The 19,337-nt window shown below is 23.7% G+C and overlaps 2 protein-coding genes across 2 annotated transcripts; both read left to right on the top strand.

Moving 5' to 3' along the window:
• Nucleotides 1-3,616: 3,616 nt before the first annotated feature.
• On the top strand, nt 3,617-10,253 carry LOC130946729 (annexin D3-like). The gene is made up of 6 exons (XM_057875570.1): nt 3,617-3,748; nt 3,867-4,012; nt 4,087-4,314; nt 8,825-9,037; nt 9,591-9,680; nt 9,979-10,253. Exons 1-6 carry the CDS (start codon nt 3,673-3,675, stop codon nt 10,189-10,191), a joined length of 966 nt encoding a protein of 321 aa, XP_057731553.1. The 5' UTR covers nt 3,617-3,672; the 3' UTR covers nt 10,192-10,253.
• Nucleotides 10,254-14,895: 4,642 nt separating this feature from the next.
• On the top strand, nt 14,896-16,891 carry LOC130946369 (proline-rich protein 2-like). The gene is made up of 2 exons (XM_057875094.1): nt 14,896-15,087; nt 16,063-16,891. Exons 1-2 carry the CDS (start codon nt 14,985-14,987, stop codon nt 16,497-16,499), a joined length of 540 nt encoding a protein of 179 aa, XP_057731077.1. The 5' UTR covers nt 14,896-14,984; the 3' UTR covers nt 16,500-16,891.
• The last annotated feature ends 2,446 nt before the right edge of the window (nt 16,892-19,337 follow it).

Here is a 19,337-nt window from a genome sequence, read left to right as displayed (position 1 = left end):
CAATAGTGGTTTTACTTTTAAGTCTGTTATGTTGATTATATTTTGAAATTTTTCTTCTTTGGGATTCTCTTTTTCCTTATTTCTTTGAAATTTTATGGATACTAATATTTCTTCAAGCATATCTACTATAGAATTTAATTGTGGGTTAAAAGTATGATAAAGATGTGGGGAATCATTTCCATGGTAGCATTTTTTAGAAATTCCGTGTGAAAAATAAATTTTTTCAGGTTTTTGAAGTCCTTCAATAAAACTTATAGTAAAATAAAGATTTTGAGAAAAATCATTTTGTATTGATTTTAAGAATTCGGTGTCATTACAATTAACATTGGTTAAAATCATTAATTTTTGATCTATTAATTTTGATAATTTAATTATTTATTCTCTTAAATCTTCTAATTTACTTTTTTCTATTAGGTGACGCTTTTCTTTGTGAAGAGTTACGGTTTTAAGTAAAAAGTGTGGCTTTAGAATGTATGGTTTATATTTTGCCACGAAAATATATCTTTAAACTTTGATCTGTATCTTATATTTTACCTTAATTAAAACAATTCTGAAATAGTCCCACACTTCAAAAACTAATATCTAAACTGGTATCTTTGGTTTTTCTCCACTAACATATGACTTTTACTACTCACCAAGTCACAAGTCTAAACAACTTCATAAATCTTTTTAATTTTAGGACAAAGTATTAAATTGATTTTTTATATTTGGACATAATTTTATTTTAGCTTTTAAAATTTAAAGTATTCTATTTAAATTTAAAAAAATTATTTAATTTTAATGTAGTCTTACCATAAAATTAAAATTAAATAATTAATAGAATATCCTATATGATAATAATACAAGAATAAAATTGATAATTTAGAGAACAAGTACAAATTCTAGAGCCACAAAATCAACTGTTGATACATCAATACATTTATTTATTATTTTTCTTAGTTTTATAAAAAATATTTCATTTAAATTGTAAAAAAAATAATAAATAAATGTATTGATGCATTTATCGTTGATTTTGTTTCTCTGTATTTATAGGACATTCCGTTAATTATTTAACTTTGACTTTACTGTGGAACTATATTGAAGTTAAATAAAACTTTTTTAGATTTAAATAGAGCACTTTAAATATTAAAAACAAAAAAAAATTATATCCAAATATAAAAGACTAATTTAATATTTTATTTTTAATTTTATTTAAAAAAAATACAACTAAGCACGATCTAACTCCTTCTCGTGTATATATAACAATTTCATTCAGGACTAAAGGAGAATTTATTATTTTTCAAAAATATAAATTGATATTTTACGTTTAATAAATTAAAAGGTTTACACGTATTTTATTGTTTTTATTAATATTTAAAGTCTACTGATCATATTCATCACGTGCTTATTAAACGACCTTTACAATTTTCTTTCCTTTTCTTTTGAAAACACAGTAAAAAATATTGTGTGAAAGTCCCAAGCACGTTCATATATACTTTAGCATCGGAGAAGATGAATGAATATTGTAAAGTGTAAAGTGCAAAGTGCAAATTCATGTATATTTTTATGCGGCTATGGTTGTAACTTGCAAATAATTTATTACACTGTGTTTGGATCCATAGAAATAAGAAGGAAAGAAAATGCACCGAGAGAAAATCGATGGAAAATGAAGTTTTCCTTTGATTGAATGAATATAGAAAATGGATGGAAAAGGAAAACAATGGCGTGGAGCCCATATTTAAGTTTTCTTTCCAAATCTGCCAAGAAAACTACCGAAAGTTCTAAAATAAACATAAAATTACTAATATGCCCATAGTTAAAATGCAAAGCAAAATTTATAATATTTAATTGAAAATAAAAAAGATCAATTTAAAAAAATATTATTGTTAACAATGATAATAAATTAAAATTTTAAAATATAATTAGGATCACTTTTTTATTAATTTTTTTTAAATATTTTAATATATTATAATTTACATATAATATAAATAAGGGTATTAATGTAATTTTACTTGGTTATAATTTTCTCTTTTTTATTTTTTCTTCTATTCAAATAAAAAAAAAATTTTCTACTTTCTTTCCATTCATTTTCTCTTCATTCAAACAATATAAAAAAACTAACTTTTTTTCTCATTTTCTTTCCTCTCATTTTCTTTTCTTCCATTTTCTTTCCTCATATTTTCTATCTTACATCCAAACAAAGTGTTAAAAATCGTATATTTAATATTTAGAAAAGAAAAAGGAAAAAAGCTGATGAGAACATTTGTTTTAATATAAGTAATATTAACTCAATTACGTATTAAAGATGATGGACACAGCTGTATCCACTTTTATTTTGTTTATTTATTAGGATGCTAACTTAGCTTTCTTTTTTTAACGATAATTTTTTTTTTGATAAATCAAAGATTAATTTATTATAAATTTAAATTTTATTTAAAAATTTATTATTAGTTAATAAATTATTTAATGCACAAGATAAAAATTATATATTTTTAATATTTATTTAAGTGAACTAATAAGTTATAAATTTTTATTATTAAAAATTATTTCTACTAAGATTCTTTTAGTTTTTCAAAAAAAAGTATTTGAAAGAGAATAAAAAATTACTTAAATAGTTTAAAATTATTTTATCTTATATTTCTTGGTTATTACTTATTTTATTTTGTACTCTTTAATTATTATTATTATTATTATTATTATTATTATTATTATTATTATTATTAGAATAGTTCTGTAATATTAGATGTAGTTAGTGTATATCATTATAAATATTATAAATATAAAATTATAAATGAATGTTAAATTAAATTAAATAATTTCGAGTTATTATTTTTTTAATATTACTATTTTCATAATATCTACTATTAATAACAATGACTCTTTTTTGCAGTTTGAATATATAATTAAAAGTTATACGATTGGTTAGAATCACTACAGTTGTTTACATTACTAATAGTAGTTTAAGAAAAATATTTAAAACATAATATAATGAAAAATATTTAAAACATAATATATTGAAGTAGTATAGAAATATATACCAATATTTATTAAACGTAATAACGTAGAAAGCTCTAGAAATTTATCATTAGTCTAAATTATTTTTGTATATAAATTAGAGTTAATTGAATTTTAAATTTTAATTAATTTAAAAATAGTTTATGTCTAATATAAAAAGAAGGATATTTAAGTTTTTTTTATAATTATATAAAAAAATATTTTTTGTTTTTATTAAATTATAAAAATGTTTTAGTAAAAATAATGATATTGTATATATTTAAAAAGAAAATTAAATGATGACATGGAAATTATATTTTACGTGTGATATTTTAATTTGTCTATATTTTTATTATATTAGTACGTATAAATTTATTATTGAAACAAACACAAAAAAAAATATAAAAAAATGGGGTGAAAACATAAATATTTCAAATTTTCTGAGCTTTCCATGAATTCATTAAAACGAATGCGCGCAGCCTAGAATAACACAAAAAACGAAGGGCTTCTGCTAAAAATAATGAAAATCGTTGCCGAATTCAAAAGCAGGGGCAAAATAGTAAAATCGTAAATTGGTTAACCAAGCTAATTCCTTGGTAATAGACAGACAGGATTACAAGTTAACAAGAAAACGCAGCTGAAACAGTTTCTTTCTCTGCGGTTTCGGTGTCTCTGAAGAAGAGAGCAATAAAAGAAAAAATGGGTTCGTTGAAAGTGCCAGAGGTTGTTCCTTCTCCAACTGAGGACAGTCAACGACTCAGAAAAGCTTTCCAAGGTCATCATATATTAATGATGAATTGGGTTTTCTTAATTTTTCTTTACTTTTTTACAAAACATTAAAAAAATGTTGTATAATTTTTTAGTATTGATTGAATGGTTGAAAATGGAGGCAGGATTGGGAACAAATGAGAAAGCGATAATCCTGGTTTTGGGGCACAGGAACTGGAGGCAAATAAAAGAAATCAGAGAAACTTATGAAAAACTTTACAATGAATCACTCATTGATCGTCTTCATTCTGAACTGTCGGGTGATTTTAGAGTATGCAGAGGTTTACTTGCTATTTGATTACATTGTTTATTATTATTATATTAATTCATTGTGCAACATAACAGAATGCTGTGATTATGTGGAGTGAAGACCCTGCTGAAAGGGACGCAAAAGTGGCGAGAAAAGCGATGAAAGCGAGGTGGAAGGGGATTAAAGAATTACAAGTTTTGGTGGAAATAAGCTGCGCATCAACGCCTAACCATCTGATGGCAGTCAGGCAGGCTTACTGCTCTCTCTTTGATTGCTCGCTTGAGGAAGACATCCATGCCTCTGTTTCTCCACCGCTCCAAAAGGTAACATAAATTAAAAAACAGAACATAGGAGTAAAGCCCCAAAATACAATTGCAGAGAAAAACATTCTTCAAATGAGTCATCACTTTGGTTAGCCTCTGGCCCGTTAACACCATGTTGACTAAACTATTAGTGTCAGGTGCCCTACCATGGTTTGTAATGGAGAGATGGTGTGTGAATAAGTGGACACTAATGCTACATATTTAAGTTTGTTTATCAACTAAATTCAATTAAATTAAATTATAAAATTTAAAATAATGTTAGGTATAATTGATTTTTGTTATATTAAATTAGGAAAAAAAATTATTCTAAAAATCGTTAGAAAGATTTAATTATTAAAAAAAAATTTTAATATCAAAATTATTAAAAAGATTAAATTTTTTTATAATATTTAAAAAGAAGAACCAAATTTTTTTATAAAAAGATAAATATATCTTTAATTATTTTTTATTTATTTTTTATAATCTTTAATATATACTGTTTGATTCTCAACGTTATATAGATATGTATGAATGAATATTCACTTGGAATTAATTAGTTAATTAATTTTAAAAAAATTATTCTAAAAAATTGTTAAGGAGATTTAATTATTAAAATATTAATTCTTAACTATTATTTATTTATTTTGTTATAAACTTTATATTAACAATTTTTATTTTTTCTAAAATTTTGGTAATTTTTATTATTTATTTATTTTTATTTTTATTTTTATTATTTTTTGACTTTTTTTCGTTAGATGAAGATTATAAAAATAAATAAATAAATAAATAAAATAATTAATTAATAAAATTACTAAAATTTTAAGAGAAATAAAATTTATCAACATAAAAATTTTAAAAAATAAATAAAAAATAATTAAAGATATATTTATTTTTTTATAAAAAAATTTAATTTATCTTCTTAAATATTATAAACAAATGTAGTACTTCTTAATAATTTTAGTATTAAAAATCTTTTTTAATAATTAAATCTTTTTAATAGTCTTTTAAAATAATTTTTTGATTGGATTTGATTAATAAAAAATTTAGATGTGTAACATAAATAATATGAATAATATGTAGTATTTTAATATAAGCAATAATGACCTATATTTTCGTATTATTTGTTTATTTGTTCTTTTGATACCACGTAACATAATTTGATTTGTTCACCTATTTTTTGTCATGTCATTCTTACAGATGAATTAAATTAGTCTTTGATTTTATACTAAATTATCATTTTAATTCCTGTATCGTAGATTAAATTATGAAAATGTTTAGTAACCAAAAAAGTCATAATTTATTTTAGAAAAAATACGAGAAACTAATAGAATATTTGTATAATGTGTACAATAGAGATTTATGGAGTATTAGAGATATAATCAATAGTGTTACTTTTTTTCATCAGTTGAAACTTTTGGAATGAGTGGTATCATGATATGATATTAAAACACTAGATCTGAAAGGTTAAGAGTTCAATCCATTCTAGATAGTATAGGAATGTTTATTTTATAACTTAATAGCCTATTGTACAAATAGTTTTTTTTCTCCCTAACATTATGTTAAATTAGTACATAAATAAATTTATTTTTCATTTTTTTGTTTTATAAACTTAAAATTTTCTATAATTTTTTAATTTACTAATATTTTTTATTTTTTTCTCATGTTTAAAGATAAATAAATATTTTTAAGATATAATTTTGATCATATAATTTTTTTTACAATAGTTTAATATTAATAAATTTTATAATATATAAGTATGTTATTTCAATAAAATAATTATATAATTGATTAAAATGTTATTTTATTACTTAATTATTTTTAATAAGATACAAAAATTAAGTTTAAATAAGATTTCATAGTTCCTATAAAATACATGTAGACAAATTATAATATGGCACATGATAGCAAAATGACACATATATAATAATATTATAAAATATGACATTATTATCTATGTCAATAAATCACGTCTTTATTATATATAATCAAATTATGATATAACATCCACACTCTTAGAGCATATTAGCAAGGATTCCGTTAGGGAGACAATGAATTATTTGTATTCAAAAAATTAGTTTAATTTTTGGGTTTACCAAAGATTGAACTCTTGACTTTTTAGATCTAGCACTTTAATACTATGTCATAATACCATTCATTCCAAAAGCTTCAGCTGTAATACTAATAATTATATCTCTAATACTCCATAAACTTCCATTATACACATTATATAAATATTTCATTAACTTCTCATATTTTTCCTATTAATAATTTAGTATGCATGTCATTAACCATAAATAGGTTAGGGACTAATTTAAATTACATTAATCAATCTCAATATATATATATATATATTTTTTTTTTGTGTAACTATAAATTTTGGAAATTATTTTAGTACACGTCATTAATTTTATGGACTATTTTAATATTTTACTCATGAACATAGAAATGTCCATTGGGCGGAGGCAGGGTGACTATGCTTTCTGTCCTCGAGCCCCAAACTCTTCTCAGATACTGCCATAGAGAAATTGTGTCTCATTCTTATTCTTATTCTCCTTCTTTACATAGTTTTCACCGAAACTTTTAGGGATGAAACTTTTAATAAAAAAAATGATAAAAATATTTTTTTATAAAAATATTTTGTTTAAAAATGTAATTTATTTATTTAGTTATATTTTAAATAAAAACAATAATTTTATAAATATTAAAATTTAACTATATAATTTATCATCTAATAATAAAAAAAAATATTTTTATATAAAGACAATTATAAAATCTTTATTGTAATATCCAAAAAAAACAGCAATACACTTATACAACATACGCATTATATTTAAATACAATTTAGACACTCATAAAAAAAAAATAATTTAGACATATTATGTTTTTTAAAAATTTTAGACTGTATTCAAAAGAGAAATTGAAACTGAAAAATAAATATTGAAAAACAAAAATTAAATTAAATTTTTATATTATATTTAAGATAAAATATATTTGACGGAGTTATATCTGAATATTATGTTTAGTTTAAGATAAAGAAAAATGTTTAAAAATTATCAAAATTTATTATTTTTGGTGATCACTTTTAGTTATCAATTCAATTTTTTTAGTCTATTCATTCAATAACATATCTTTAGTCCATACTTTTAAACATTAATAGCTAATTGATAGTTAAAAACAATAAATTTTGATAATTTTCTAGCATTCTTTTAAGATAAATATAAAAATTGAGGTGTAGATTTAGAATTTGAAAAAATAAATGAAAGTATTTTTTAAAAGAAATGTTATTAAAGTTTTAATTTTTGTCTACAAAAATTTTAGTTCTCTATGTCTCCACTTTCTAGATGTCCTAAAAGGACTGAAATTTTGTGTCGCAAGACTGACATTTTAGTTCCAGCCTCTGATCACCAAACACAATACTAAATTTCGATCTTAGTCTTCAAATGTTCGTGATTTGAAGAAATCAAGTATTATTTAAAATTTATTAGTTTATACTTTTAAAATGTTTAATTTAGTTTGATGTATTTTGATCTTGTTTATTTAGTTACTAAATTGAGTTTTATGTCATGTACCTAAAATTTTCGTTATTTATAACCTCAAATGATAAGGAAATAAAGAAAAAACAAAAATACAATGAGTAAAACCAAATAAAAAGATAAATTAAAACAAAAATGATAAGTTGAAATTGAATACAAAAAGAATCACTCAACTTTTTATCAAATTTCTTGATATGATAAGAAAAGGATCGGACTCTTCAACTTAACTTGTCTACACCATAGTTAGGGAATTGAATCGAAAGGACTCACTCAACTTTTTACCTAGTTGTTTGATGTAACAAGAGAGGTAGTCACGCAATCTCACTTGTCCACACTATAGTTTTATCACGAAACTAAAAAGATGTTTTCAAATATCTAATCATTCAATGACGAGTTGACGACTACAATAATTTATGAGGTATTTATTATCTTTTATTAGCCTAAAATAAAAAAATCCTAAACTTGTCTAATTTAATAATTAAATAAATAAAATTAAAATATATTAAATTAAATTAAATATTCTAAACATATAAAGTAATAACTTTTAAATAATATTTAATTTTTTTTATCACAAATATTTAAAACACATATTAGGAATGAAGCGAAGATTTTCGCTCGGGTACTCGAACATGTATTGGGAAAATTTTGTTTCCTATCTCTACTCCTACGGGCATTATTTTTCGGTGTAGAACTTGACGCAATGGGAAACATTGCCATCCCTAGGACAACACTTAAATTTCTTAGTAATATGATTAAAAAGGTCAATATTTTTTAAATTTCTTTTTTGCTGTTAGCATATTATGTATGAAGAATAGGGTCAATAATGTTGGATAGTAACACAAATGCAAATCTTTTGAAATAAACTGTATCACAGAATAAGTTGTTGGAAACTATTTAACATTCACTGATTCTTCCAACCATATATATTGCCAAACTAACCTTACATTGTTTGGATTCATGATTTGGCTTTCGTATCAATTCCATCGATATTTATGCAGATTTTAGTGGGGCTAGTGAGGTCTTATAGGTATGATAAAGTAATTGCAAATTTGGAAGTTGGCAAGGCAGAGGCATCAAAACTGCATGAAGCAATAAAGAAAAAGAAATTGGATGATGATCACATCGTTTGGATACTTAGCACCAGGAATGTCTTCCAGCTCAGACAAACTTTTGCATGTTACAAGAACCTCTATGGGAATACATTGGATCAGGTTATCTTCTATCTCTAAGTTAGCGTTTGCTTTGAAGTAATAGGACAGAGATTAAAAGATTGAAATTTAGTATTATGTTTGTTGGTCTAGAGACTCGTACTAAAATTTCAGTTGCTGTCTTCAAAATTTTAATATTTCAGTACCTCAAAAAAGTAAGGACACAAAAGACTGAAATTTTTAGAAACTAAAGTTAGAATTAAATGAGATTGGTATCAATTTAAGTAAATGTTACACTGCTGAATAACTTTTATTCATATGATTATTTTAAAAAAAAATTAACTGATGTATTAGTTTACATGTTATAGATCATATCTAAAAACTTTTATGTCAATTTAAAATTATTTGTTATATTTTTTATATACTTAAAAATCAACGGAATATTTTTTTTTTCAAAATTTACATAAACAAAAGGTATTTGATTAAATGCTTATTTAAAATTCGATTTAGGTGAATTTTGGTGTAAATGATCTTCGTTATATGTTAACCAAAAGTTTATCTATGTCTCGCTTTCGTATTCATCACCATTTGAATTCTGCTATTTTTATTTTTACAGGACATAAAGAATTGTGGTAAGGGTGATTTGGAATCTCTCTTAAATGTCGTAGTTTGTTGCATAGACTGCCCTGAGAAACATTTTGCCAAGGTAATTTACTTTTCTTCTCACTAAATTTTGTGGAGAGATAGATGAGCTATTCATTTCGGTTTGTTTATAGATATTACTTTTTCATTTGGAGCTAAAAATTAGCAATTAAATCAGCTATCATATATATATTGTTTCTTATTTTTAATATATATTTTATACGAATTATTGAATAGTTGGCTAATTTTTATAGAAGTGAAATCTATGAGGATTAATTTCTTTCAAGCTGCATCAACATTTTGCATGGCAACTATAATAGTTACTTTTTATAGTCTCATTTTGAGGAATTATCCATGAACAGGTTGTGAGAGATTCTATTCTTGGACTTGGAACCGATGAAGATTCTCTCAATAGAGCTATTGTAACTAGAGCTGAAATTGACTTATTGAAAATCCGATTCGAATATGCAGAAATTTACAAATCTAGCCTTGATGATGACGTTATTGGTGATACCTCCGGTGACTACAGAGTCTTCTTGATGACTTTGCTAGGGAAAGGTCCCAATGGAGTTTAATTTCATACACCTATTTAACATCCACCAATTCTCATGTTGTTGAAGGCGTCAATTTGGATCATTTGATGGACTAGAATATATATATATATATATATATATATATATATATATATATATATATATTATGAGAAAGAATTTGAACAGTATCAAATATATTGGTATTTTAATAATTTTAACTATTGATTTTAATTATAAAAAATATATAATATATATTAATTAAAATCAACGGTCAAAATTACTGAAATATCGATATTTTAAGGACATTTAAATTTTTTTATATATGTGTGTGCGCGCGACTGCACGCGTATTGTCTTTGTATTTCAAAAGAATTAATAATAAATATTGAAATAATTAGAGACTATTTATTCGATTTACTCAGCTAATTTTTTTTTTGTATTTAATTTTAATGTCTTCTTATGATATGAAATATGTTATATTTTCTACAGTATATTGGATACAATGCAAGTGCTGTTATATATGATAAACATATATATATTTTTAGTATACACCTTATATCAACTTCACTCCTAAGCATATTTTACATAGAAAGAAAAATAAACATTCATTATAAATAGAAATAGACAAGGTTTTAAAAACTAAATCAGTAGAGTTAGATATTAAAAAATTTAAAAGTTTGATCTGATTCTTAGAATCATTAAACTAGGCATGCATGACTTATAAAATTATTTTATTTGTGTTTATTGTTAGAAATCTTATATATTTATTTTTCTGAAAATTGAATTTCTATTTTTTATTTTTTAATAATACTAAAGTTCTATTTGTTTTTATAACCTATGCATGTTTATTTTTCGATTATTTTTTACTTTTTAATAATATTAAAGTTATGTCTATAAAGCTTGGACATAAGAGAAAGTAACTAGGTTGAAGGCCGTGATGAGGCCTTGGAGATTGGGTCACTTGAGTTGCCAGGGAATGAAGGGATGGACCACTCATCCAAGAATCTAAGCCAATCATCCACAAAATTGAACTCCAATTGAATTATTTCCTGGATGCAGACCCATCAATTTATATTTATTATACAACTGACCTGCCATGCAGGGAATAATTATTATTCCATTATGTTACGGATACACTAAAATTAATAACTAAAGTTAGTTACTAATATAAAATACATGTTAAAATATAAATATATATTGAAAATAAGTTAAGTTATACATGTATTTATATATAAATATATTTGTGACTAATTTTAGTAATTAATTTTAATATACGAATAACATTTTTGTTAAGAGTGTTATTCATTCGGTTTGGTTCGATTTTGAATCAAAAGCCAACCGAACCAACCTGATCAGTTTTCTTTTAACACCAACTAATTGATTTGCTATTTTTATACCAACTAAACTGAACCAAATCAAAAGCGATAAGCAATTTGATTCGGTCAGTTTTTCGATTTTTAAATCTTAACTAAACAAGTCATTAATCAGAATAAAATAAGATTCAAAATAATTAATAAACTTAAAATAACAAGAATACATCACATCTAAATTTAATACAACTTCAATTTATCTCAATAACTAAACATAAAACAAACACATCGAAATGTCTAACAAACATAAAACACCATCTTAAAACCAAACTACAAATCAACAAACACACTTTAGAACTAAATAATAACAAAACTGGCCACCATAATTAATCTAAATCTATACCAGATTCATTACTTCAAGGCTGTTCATTGCTTGCTGGCTACATACAAATAAACATAACAAATGAACAACAACATGCATCAAATTATTATCTAAAAAATTTGTTATCAAACAATAGCAACAAATTTAACTCAAGTAAAGATCAAAACCAGCAACAATAACAAATTTAACTCAGGTGAAATTTAGAACCAGCAACAATATCAAATTTCATTCTAATTAAAATTTAGGATTAGCAAATCAACAACAGCAACAATAAATTTAACTCAAGTGAAGTTTAGAACCAGCAACAATATCAAATTTTATTCTAATTAAAATTTAGGACCGACAAATCAGCAACAACTAGAACAAGTGAAATTTAGAACCCCAGCAACAACAACAAATTTCATTCTAAAAATTGGTGAATATACTAACTCTCAAAGAGACATTATTGAGTTGCAAAAGAGGGCTTTATGACAGTGCATGGTTCTCGAGTGATTAGAAATGGCACGGATTCTGGGTGACGGAGAGGGATGCTTGGTGACGGCAAAGGCTTCTTAGCGACGGAGAAGTGCTTGGTGACGGCAAAGGCTTCTTAGCAATGGAGAATATTATTGTCATAATTGGGACTCGCGAGATGGCGCGACGAGGAACGTACTGTCACTACTGCAGAATGCGTGAGAAGGATAGAGGAAAAGAGCGCCGCATATGAAAAAGAAGGGAAGGGAATGAGGCTCTATAAAGGAGAACGGAGGGAGGGAGGTATGGAGATTCTGAGTTTCAGAGAGGAAGGGAGGCGCTGCGGCTTGAGTGAGTACTTCACTCACTTAGGGTTAGAGATTTTGTTGTTAGGTTAAAGTGTAAAACCCTAAAAATATTAGCACTGCATGGTATTTTTTGGTTCGATTTTATTTGATTTTTATTATAAGTCAATTGAAATCTAATCGAACCGATCGATTTTAACAGAAAAAAACCGATTTTTTTTAAATTGATTGTTGTAAATTTCGATTTAATAATTTTTGGTCTGGTTCAATAATTTATATCCCTAATTTTTGTTATTATTTTATTATGTTTTACAATTAAATTATTTATATTTATATAAGAAGAATTTTAGGTATTTCAATAATACCAATGTGTTAATAATTTTAGTTATTGATTTTGATTATAAATTATAAGATATATAATAAATTAATTGAAACAACGGCTAAAATTATTAAAATACTAATATTTTTAGTATATTTAAAATTTTTTTCTATAATATATAATATATGTATTATATAAAATATAAAACTAAAGTTTTAATTTAAACTTATACATCTATATATAAAAATGTAAGAGTAGATAAATTACTATTTATATACATGTTTACACCGGATTAATTAAATTTCTAATAACAAAGTCTAGTCCATTATACTTCATCCAAAATAATTGGTTATTTAAGAGAACAAACTATCATTTTGGTTATAAGCTAAGAAATTTAATTTTTAACAAATTTTTTCGCAAACTTATTTAGAAAGATAAGACATTTCATCCTCCAAATTTAACGATTTTACGCCAAGTGCGTTTTTTTTGGGATTTGTTTTACATGAATGGTAAAAAAATTTAGAAAGAAAACTCAAAAAAAAAATCCAAATTTTTTTTTCAGTATTTTATGTACTTCGAAATAATTTTCTAAATGTTCCGAGAATAAATTGGATCAATAAAATAGCCCTTTGCCACTTGCGAAAGAAAATAATACATTTCGTCAAATTGAGGTTTCTCTAAAGAACTAAAATATCATCTTTTAATCATTTTATAAAAAAATATGTCTTTTAAAAACCAAAATGATAATTTATTTAAGTAAATAGTCATTTTAATATTCAAAATATTTTAAATTTAATATAATGGATTTTAATTTTTATTTTTGACAAAATTAACTCTAAATATTAGTTTTATTTGATAAAATTAAAATTAGAATATTTGGGATACTAAAATAACTTATTAAATGAGAGAAGGATAATATTAAAGGATTGAGTTTTGGAAGAAAGTATGTGAATTCAATTGCCATTATTACTACTCTTGCTCTTAGTAGCCAATAGAGTGCATGAAGTAAATTAAATATTCCAGATATAAGCTGAGGTTCTTTATTTATTTAGCCCATTTTATTGCCACAAATGATATGTACCGCAATAATAGTTCATCTTTCATTTCAAGATCTAACTATGATGTTTCATCAAATTTGTAAAGTTAGTGTACTGAAGATAATAATGAATGATTTGAACTTGCGTTTATGGTTGAAACCATTCGCATTATTGATGCCATCCTTTAATTTTTCATCCAAAAAGCTTGAACAGAGAACACCTAATTTACTATTTGTTAAAAGCAAGAGTAGATACTCTTAGTATAAATCTCTGTCTCCTCCTTTAAAAAAAGTCAAAATTCTAGTTTAAAAATCAGTTATTAAATTAGTTATTTATATAAAAAAATATAAAAATAAAATATGTATTTTAAAAAATATAATACACAAATATGAAATAATTAATTTAGTATCCGACTTTTAGTATAGAAATAAAATTTTAAAAAAATCTAATATGCAAATAAAATTACAGATAAAATAACAAAACTCATCAAATTGTTCAAAATATTTTCATTAATGAACAAATCTAGCAAAGTAGTGGATTTTTTTTTTTTGGAATTTTCATAAGTAAATTTATCCCCTGAACCATCTGTTGCTGGAAAGCTACTAGACTGACTTTGATTATTATTTCATGGATAATATTATTTGCACATGATCTTTGATTATAGTTTTGTGATTTGTCACCAAATTAAAGTAGTGGAAAAAATAAATTAATAAATAAAAAAAAATTACCTAACTTGTGAGGCTCATTGAATGCAGAATCAACCAAACACAGCGACAAAAACGGTGCAATGGGGGCAATGACCTGTAATATGTTAAACACATTCCCAACCACTCAGAATGGTCCCTATTCCAAACCTAATCAAAATGACTGTATTTACAAAAATGCCATTGCTTGTTATGCAACTACATTTATTAATTATATATTTCATAATAAGCTTGGTACTATAAATAACAATAGGCTTATGATCCAATAGCATATCACACAAGTCTTTAGATACTTCCCTTTTTAGCTTTCATCTATCATTGGTGTAATGATGATGATGCATAAAACGTTCATGCGCTTCTTGATTCCTTTGTTGGTTCTTGCCACTTTCTGTTTGGCTAATTCTGCTATAGCAACATCTCAAGTTTCAGGTTTGTTGTTCATTCTTGTCACATTAGTACTGTTTCTCAATGCATGCAAATAAAACAAGTGAGGAGGAACAATACAACTACAGTTTATAAAGTTAAATGGTTAACTATTGCATGGTAATAATAATAATTAAATTTTAATATACTGTTAGTGTAAAATAACTTTATACGTACATTTAACTATGTAATGTCATATCAGTAAAAATAACTATTTTTTATATTAATTATATAGATAGTTATCCAAGAGAACAAATATTATTGAACGACTCTGTAAAATATTTTATATTGTGAATGCATTAAAATTTTAAACTCTAATAATAATAAGGATTTAGTTAAAAATATTTTAAGAACACTAGTTAAAAAGACAATAATAAATTTTTTAGATATATTTAATGTATCAAAAATATAAAATATTTATCTTTTTATTAATAAGTTTCATTAAAAGTTTTTTTTATGGTGTTTATAACAAGTGCCAAAAGGACCCTAATAATAATAAAGAAAAAGTTCTTTCTCTTCCTCAAAGACTACCTAACCTAAGTAGGTTCCTACTTTTTACTCGAATTAGTGTATTGCTATCTTTCTTGGCTTTGATTTCTTTTACCTTTTTCTCTATTCCTTTTTAAATTTCCTCTTATCGCTATGTCCCATATATAAAGAAAGAGTTATATTGATAATGATTGAGTTTTATAAAAAAACATTGAAAATTATTGATCATCTTTAAAATCTTGTGAAAATTTAGATGCAGTGAATTTTATAAGAAGTTGATAGCTAAAAACTGCTAGATGACGTTTAACGACTCTCAACTATTAACTTCACATGAAGTTAATTGCACTTGAATTTTCATCTTAAAATAAGTGTCTATTTTTCTTTTATATTATTATGATGAAATTACTGACATAAATATGTATTAACTAAGATCTATTCATTCTCATATGAAACTTGCATAACTTATGCTGCTTGGCATTTTCATTTCTACAGAGAATGAAGCAAAGCTTGGAGAGCAAGAATTGGCAAAGACAAACCCAGAAGTTCATAATGAAGAAGAAAAATTCCTTTTCCATCATCATAAGTCACTCTTCAAGAAACATATTCCAATTGTGAAACCTATTCCAGTGTATAAGCCTATTCCAAAACCAATTCCAATCGTAAAGCCTATTTATAAGCCAGTTCCTATTTATAAACCAATTCCAAAACCCGTAATAGTGAAAAAGCCGGTCCCTATTCCAGTATTCAAGCCGGTTCCAAAGCCAATTCCAATTGTTAAGCCTATTCCGGTTTTTAAACCTATTCCAAAACCAATTCCAATTGTTAAACCTATTTATAAGCCGGTTCCCATATATAAGCCAATTCCAAAACCAATATTTGTTAAACCATACCCTAAAAAACCTTATTTTCCTCCACAGAATAGTCCTTAAGTTATTGAAACAGAAGAAAAGTGAAATTATATATTAATTAATTAAATATCATGAATTCAAAAAACCCTTTCTCTCACCATTACCATTTCACAAGGCAATTCCAACTCCATTTTATTAGATGATGATAAGGCTCATAATATCTACAGGCCCAAAAATAATCTCTTGTGCTTAATGTTATTTCTAATGAATGTCTAATATTTATAATCATGCGTGTCCAAGTATCTCCACTTCAAGTTATGTCTTAAGAATTCTTATTGAATGTAGTTTACCGAAATATATATAGTAATATAGTTCCGTTATTAATTACCACAAGTTGGCAGTATTTTCATTGTAAATTGAATAATTAATCATCAATCAGGATGGTAACAATGATCTCTTAGTTGTCTGTTAAATTGATGTTTTGTTCTCTCGTTATATCAATTATCAGTGAAATCAACGACCCATCGATGATCACTAATATAAATATTTTTTTACTTAATTTTAGAGCGTTTATGATTGATTGTTAAAATTTAGAATTTTGAATAAGAAAAAAAATAAATTAAGAAAGTTATGAAAAAGATTTTGATTATATTTTTTTAATATAAAAAAATAAAAAATACAATTTAATTAATAATATTGTTAATATTCATGTTATTTATCATTTTATTAATTATTTATGTTAATTTAATAGTGGGACAACCTTAAACTTAATTAAAAATTTTTTAGCTTAAAATAAAACGTTTAAAATAAAGGATCAAAATAAAACTTATTGACCAAAACTGAACATATGAACCAAACTTATTATAGATGACAATTTAGGAATCAATTTGAACTTTGGCATTCTTTGCTATCATATCATTACACATTTTTAGATATAGGATATTTCTAATCAAATTATAAAAATGATAAGAAAGGAATGAAAAATTAAAAATAGAGAAATAAAATAAAAGTGAAATTTTATTTTAAGCTTTTAGTTTATATTAAAATCACAAATTATTATTTAACTATATTAAGTATATATACACTAAAATAAAAAAGTTAATTATTAAAATTAACTACTAATATAAAATATATATAAAAATATAAAGTACACATTAAAATAAATTAAATTACATATATATTTATACATAAATATAAATATATAATGACTAATTTTAATAGTTAATTTTAATATATATAAATAATATTTTTTATTATTATTGGTATGACCTTATGTTGAAATATATACTATTGTATAAATTACAATGGAACAACCGATTTTCCTTATATGATGTTTGTTTCATCAACTTTATATTAGTATCCCTTATTTATTTAGAATCCCGTTAGAGAGTTAATAGGGTATTTATATAATATGTATAATAGACTGTTTATTCGACTTAATATGAGTTAAAAATAAAAATTAGTCATGTTTACTCTAATTTTAAAAATACTGTTTATTTTTATATTAACCATTATTGTATACATTGTACACTAATTACATGTTTACATTAGTTCCCGTACTTTTCGATTTATGATATCTTATAGGACCACATCACTCTTCATGTAGTTAAGTCCGCAATTTGATTATCATGTCACTTGCTAAGATTTTTTATAAAAAGATACAAAGGAAAAAAATTTCATCGATCACCATCCATGGCCATTTCACCAAAATCCTATTTAGAGTTTCAAATAATGCACTCCTACATTAATTCCAAATTTGTATATCAACTCTACTGATCCTTATAACTCCTTAAGAACACCTAATCGTTAGAATTAACAAAGTCTGCATTTAATTTTGAAAATAAGCCAAGACATTAAAATTATAATAAAAAGGCTAAAAATACAAAATGATTTTTTTTATATTTTATTTAATAATAAATTAAATATAAAATAGAATAAATAATAAAAAGTTAAATTTATTTTTATTTTTTTTCTAGACAAAATTTTAAAATAAAATAAAATAATAAAAAATATAATTATAAAAAATTAATAGCGATAATAAAAAAAATAAAAAAAGTTGTCTTGTTGTCTAATATTTAGGGTGACTGATTTATAAATTTTAATTTATTGGAGCAAACATATAACATATAGAAATAACAAAAAATTTTAGTTAAACATATCGAAGTATATATAATTAAATAATATAAAAATATTAAATATTTAATAATCTTTTATTATTCATATTAGTATATTATCCATATTTAAATTTTAATATTAAATGTTAAATACATGTAATAATAATAAGTGTGAGATTAGTCAACATAGTAAATTGATTTTTTTTACCAATAAATTTTTTATTTGAGTATTCAAAATAGTGACGCATGTTTTTTATGAATTATTTGTGATAAATGATATTTTAAAAAAATGCACCAATTTTTTTATATCTCTGTTATATATTTTATAGATTACTTAATAATTATTCAATCATTTAATATAAAAAAAATCAAATTTAATTTATAATAATAATAATAATAATAATAATAATAATAATAATAATAATAATAATAAATAAATAAATAAAAAAATAATAATAAAAAAATTAGATAGATAGATAGATAGATAGATAGATAGATAGATAGAAGTATAAAATTTTTTATTCAAATAATTTTTATTCAATTTATGTTTGAGAGCTAATTATCAAAATGCATATGTAGGTTATTAGTAAATATTAAAGTTGAGTAGAAAAGCATAGAGTGGTTTAAAGATCAAATCTAAGTTTGAGGAGATGTAAAGGATAAAGACTCAAAGTCTTTATTAACTGCTATAGCAGAATACCCAAAAATAAAAAGGAAAGTTGATAGGCAGTTATAAGTTTTTGGCTATAGAATTCCTTGTGTACTCTAGCGTATATAAAAAAAATTATTTGTACATTAAAATTAA

Source organism: Arachis stenosperma, chromosome 8 (genome assembly GCF_014773155.1).
Source record: "Arachis stenosperma cultivar V10309 chromosome 8, arast.V10309.gnm1.PFL2, whole genome shotgun sequence".
NCBI lineage: Eukaryota > Viridiplantae > Streptophyta > Magnoliopsida > Fabales > Fabaceae > Arachis > Arachis stenosperma.
This window is presented reverse-complemented; position numbering and strand designations above follow the sequence as displayed.

Bases quoted from the DNA above. Each gene is read 5' to 3' on its own strand.
- LOC130946369 (XM_057875094.1), top strand. From the start codon at position 14,985: ATGATGATGATGCATAAAACGTTCATGCGCTTCTTGATTCCTTTGTTG. The intron at 15,088-16,062 runs GTTTGTTGTTCA...TCATTTCTACAG, and splicing joins AGCAACATCTCAAGTTTCAG to AGAATGAAGCAAAGCTTGGA.
- LOC130946729 (XM_057875570.1), top strand. From the start codon at position 3,673: ATGGGTTCGTTGAAAGTGCCAGAGGTTGTTCCTTCTCCAACTGAGGAC. The intron at 4,013-4,086 runs GTATGCAGAGGT...GCAACATAACAG, and splicing joins AACTGTCGGGTGATTTTAGA to AATGCTGTGATTATGTGGAG. The intron at 9,681-9,978 runs GTAATTTACTTT...ATCCATGAACAG, and splicing joins CTGAGAAACATTTTGCCAAG to GTTGTGAGAGATTCTATTCT.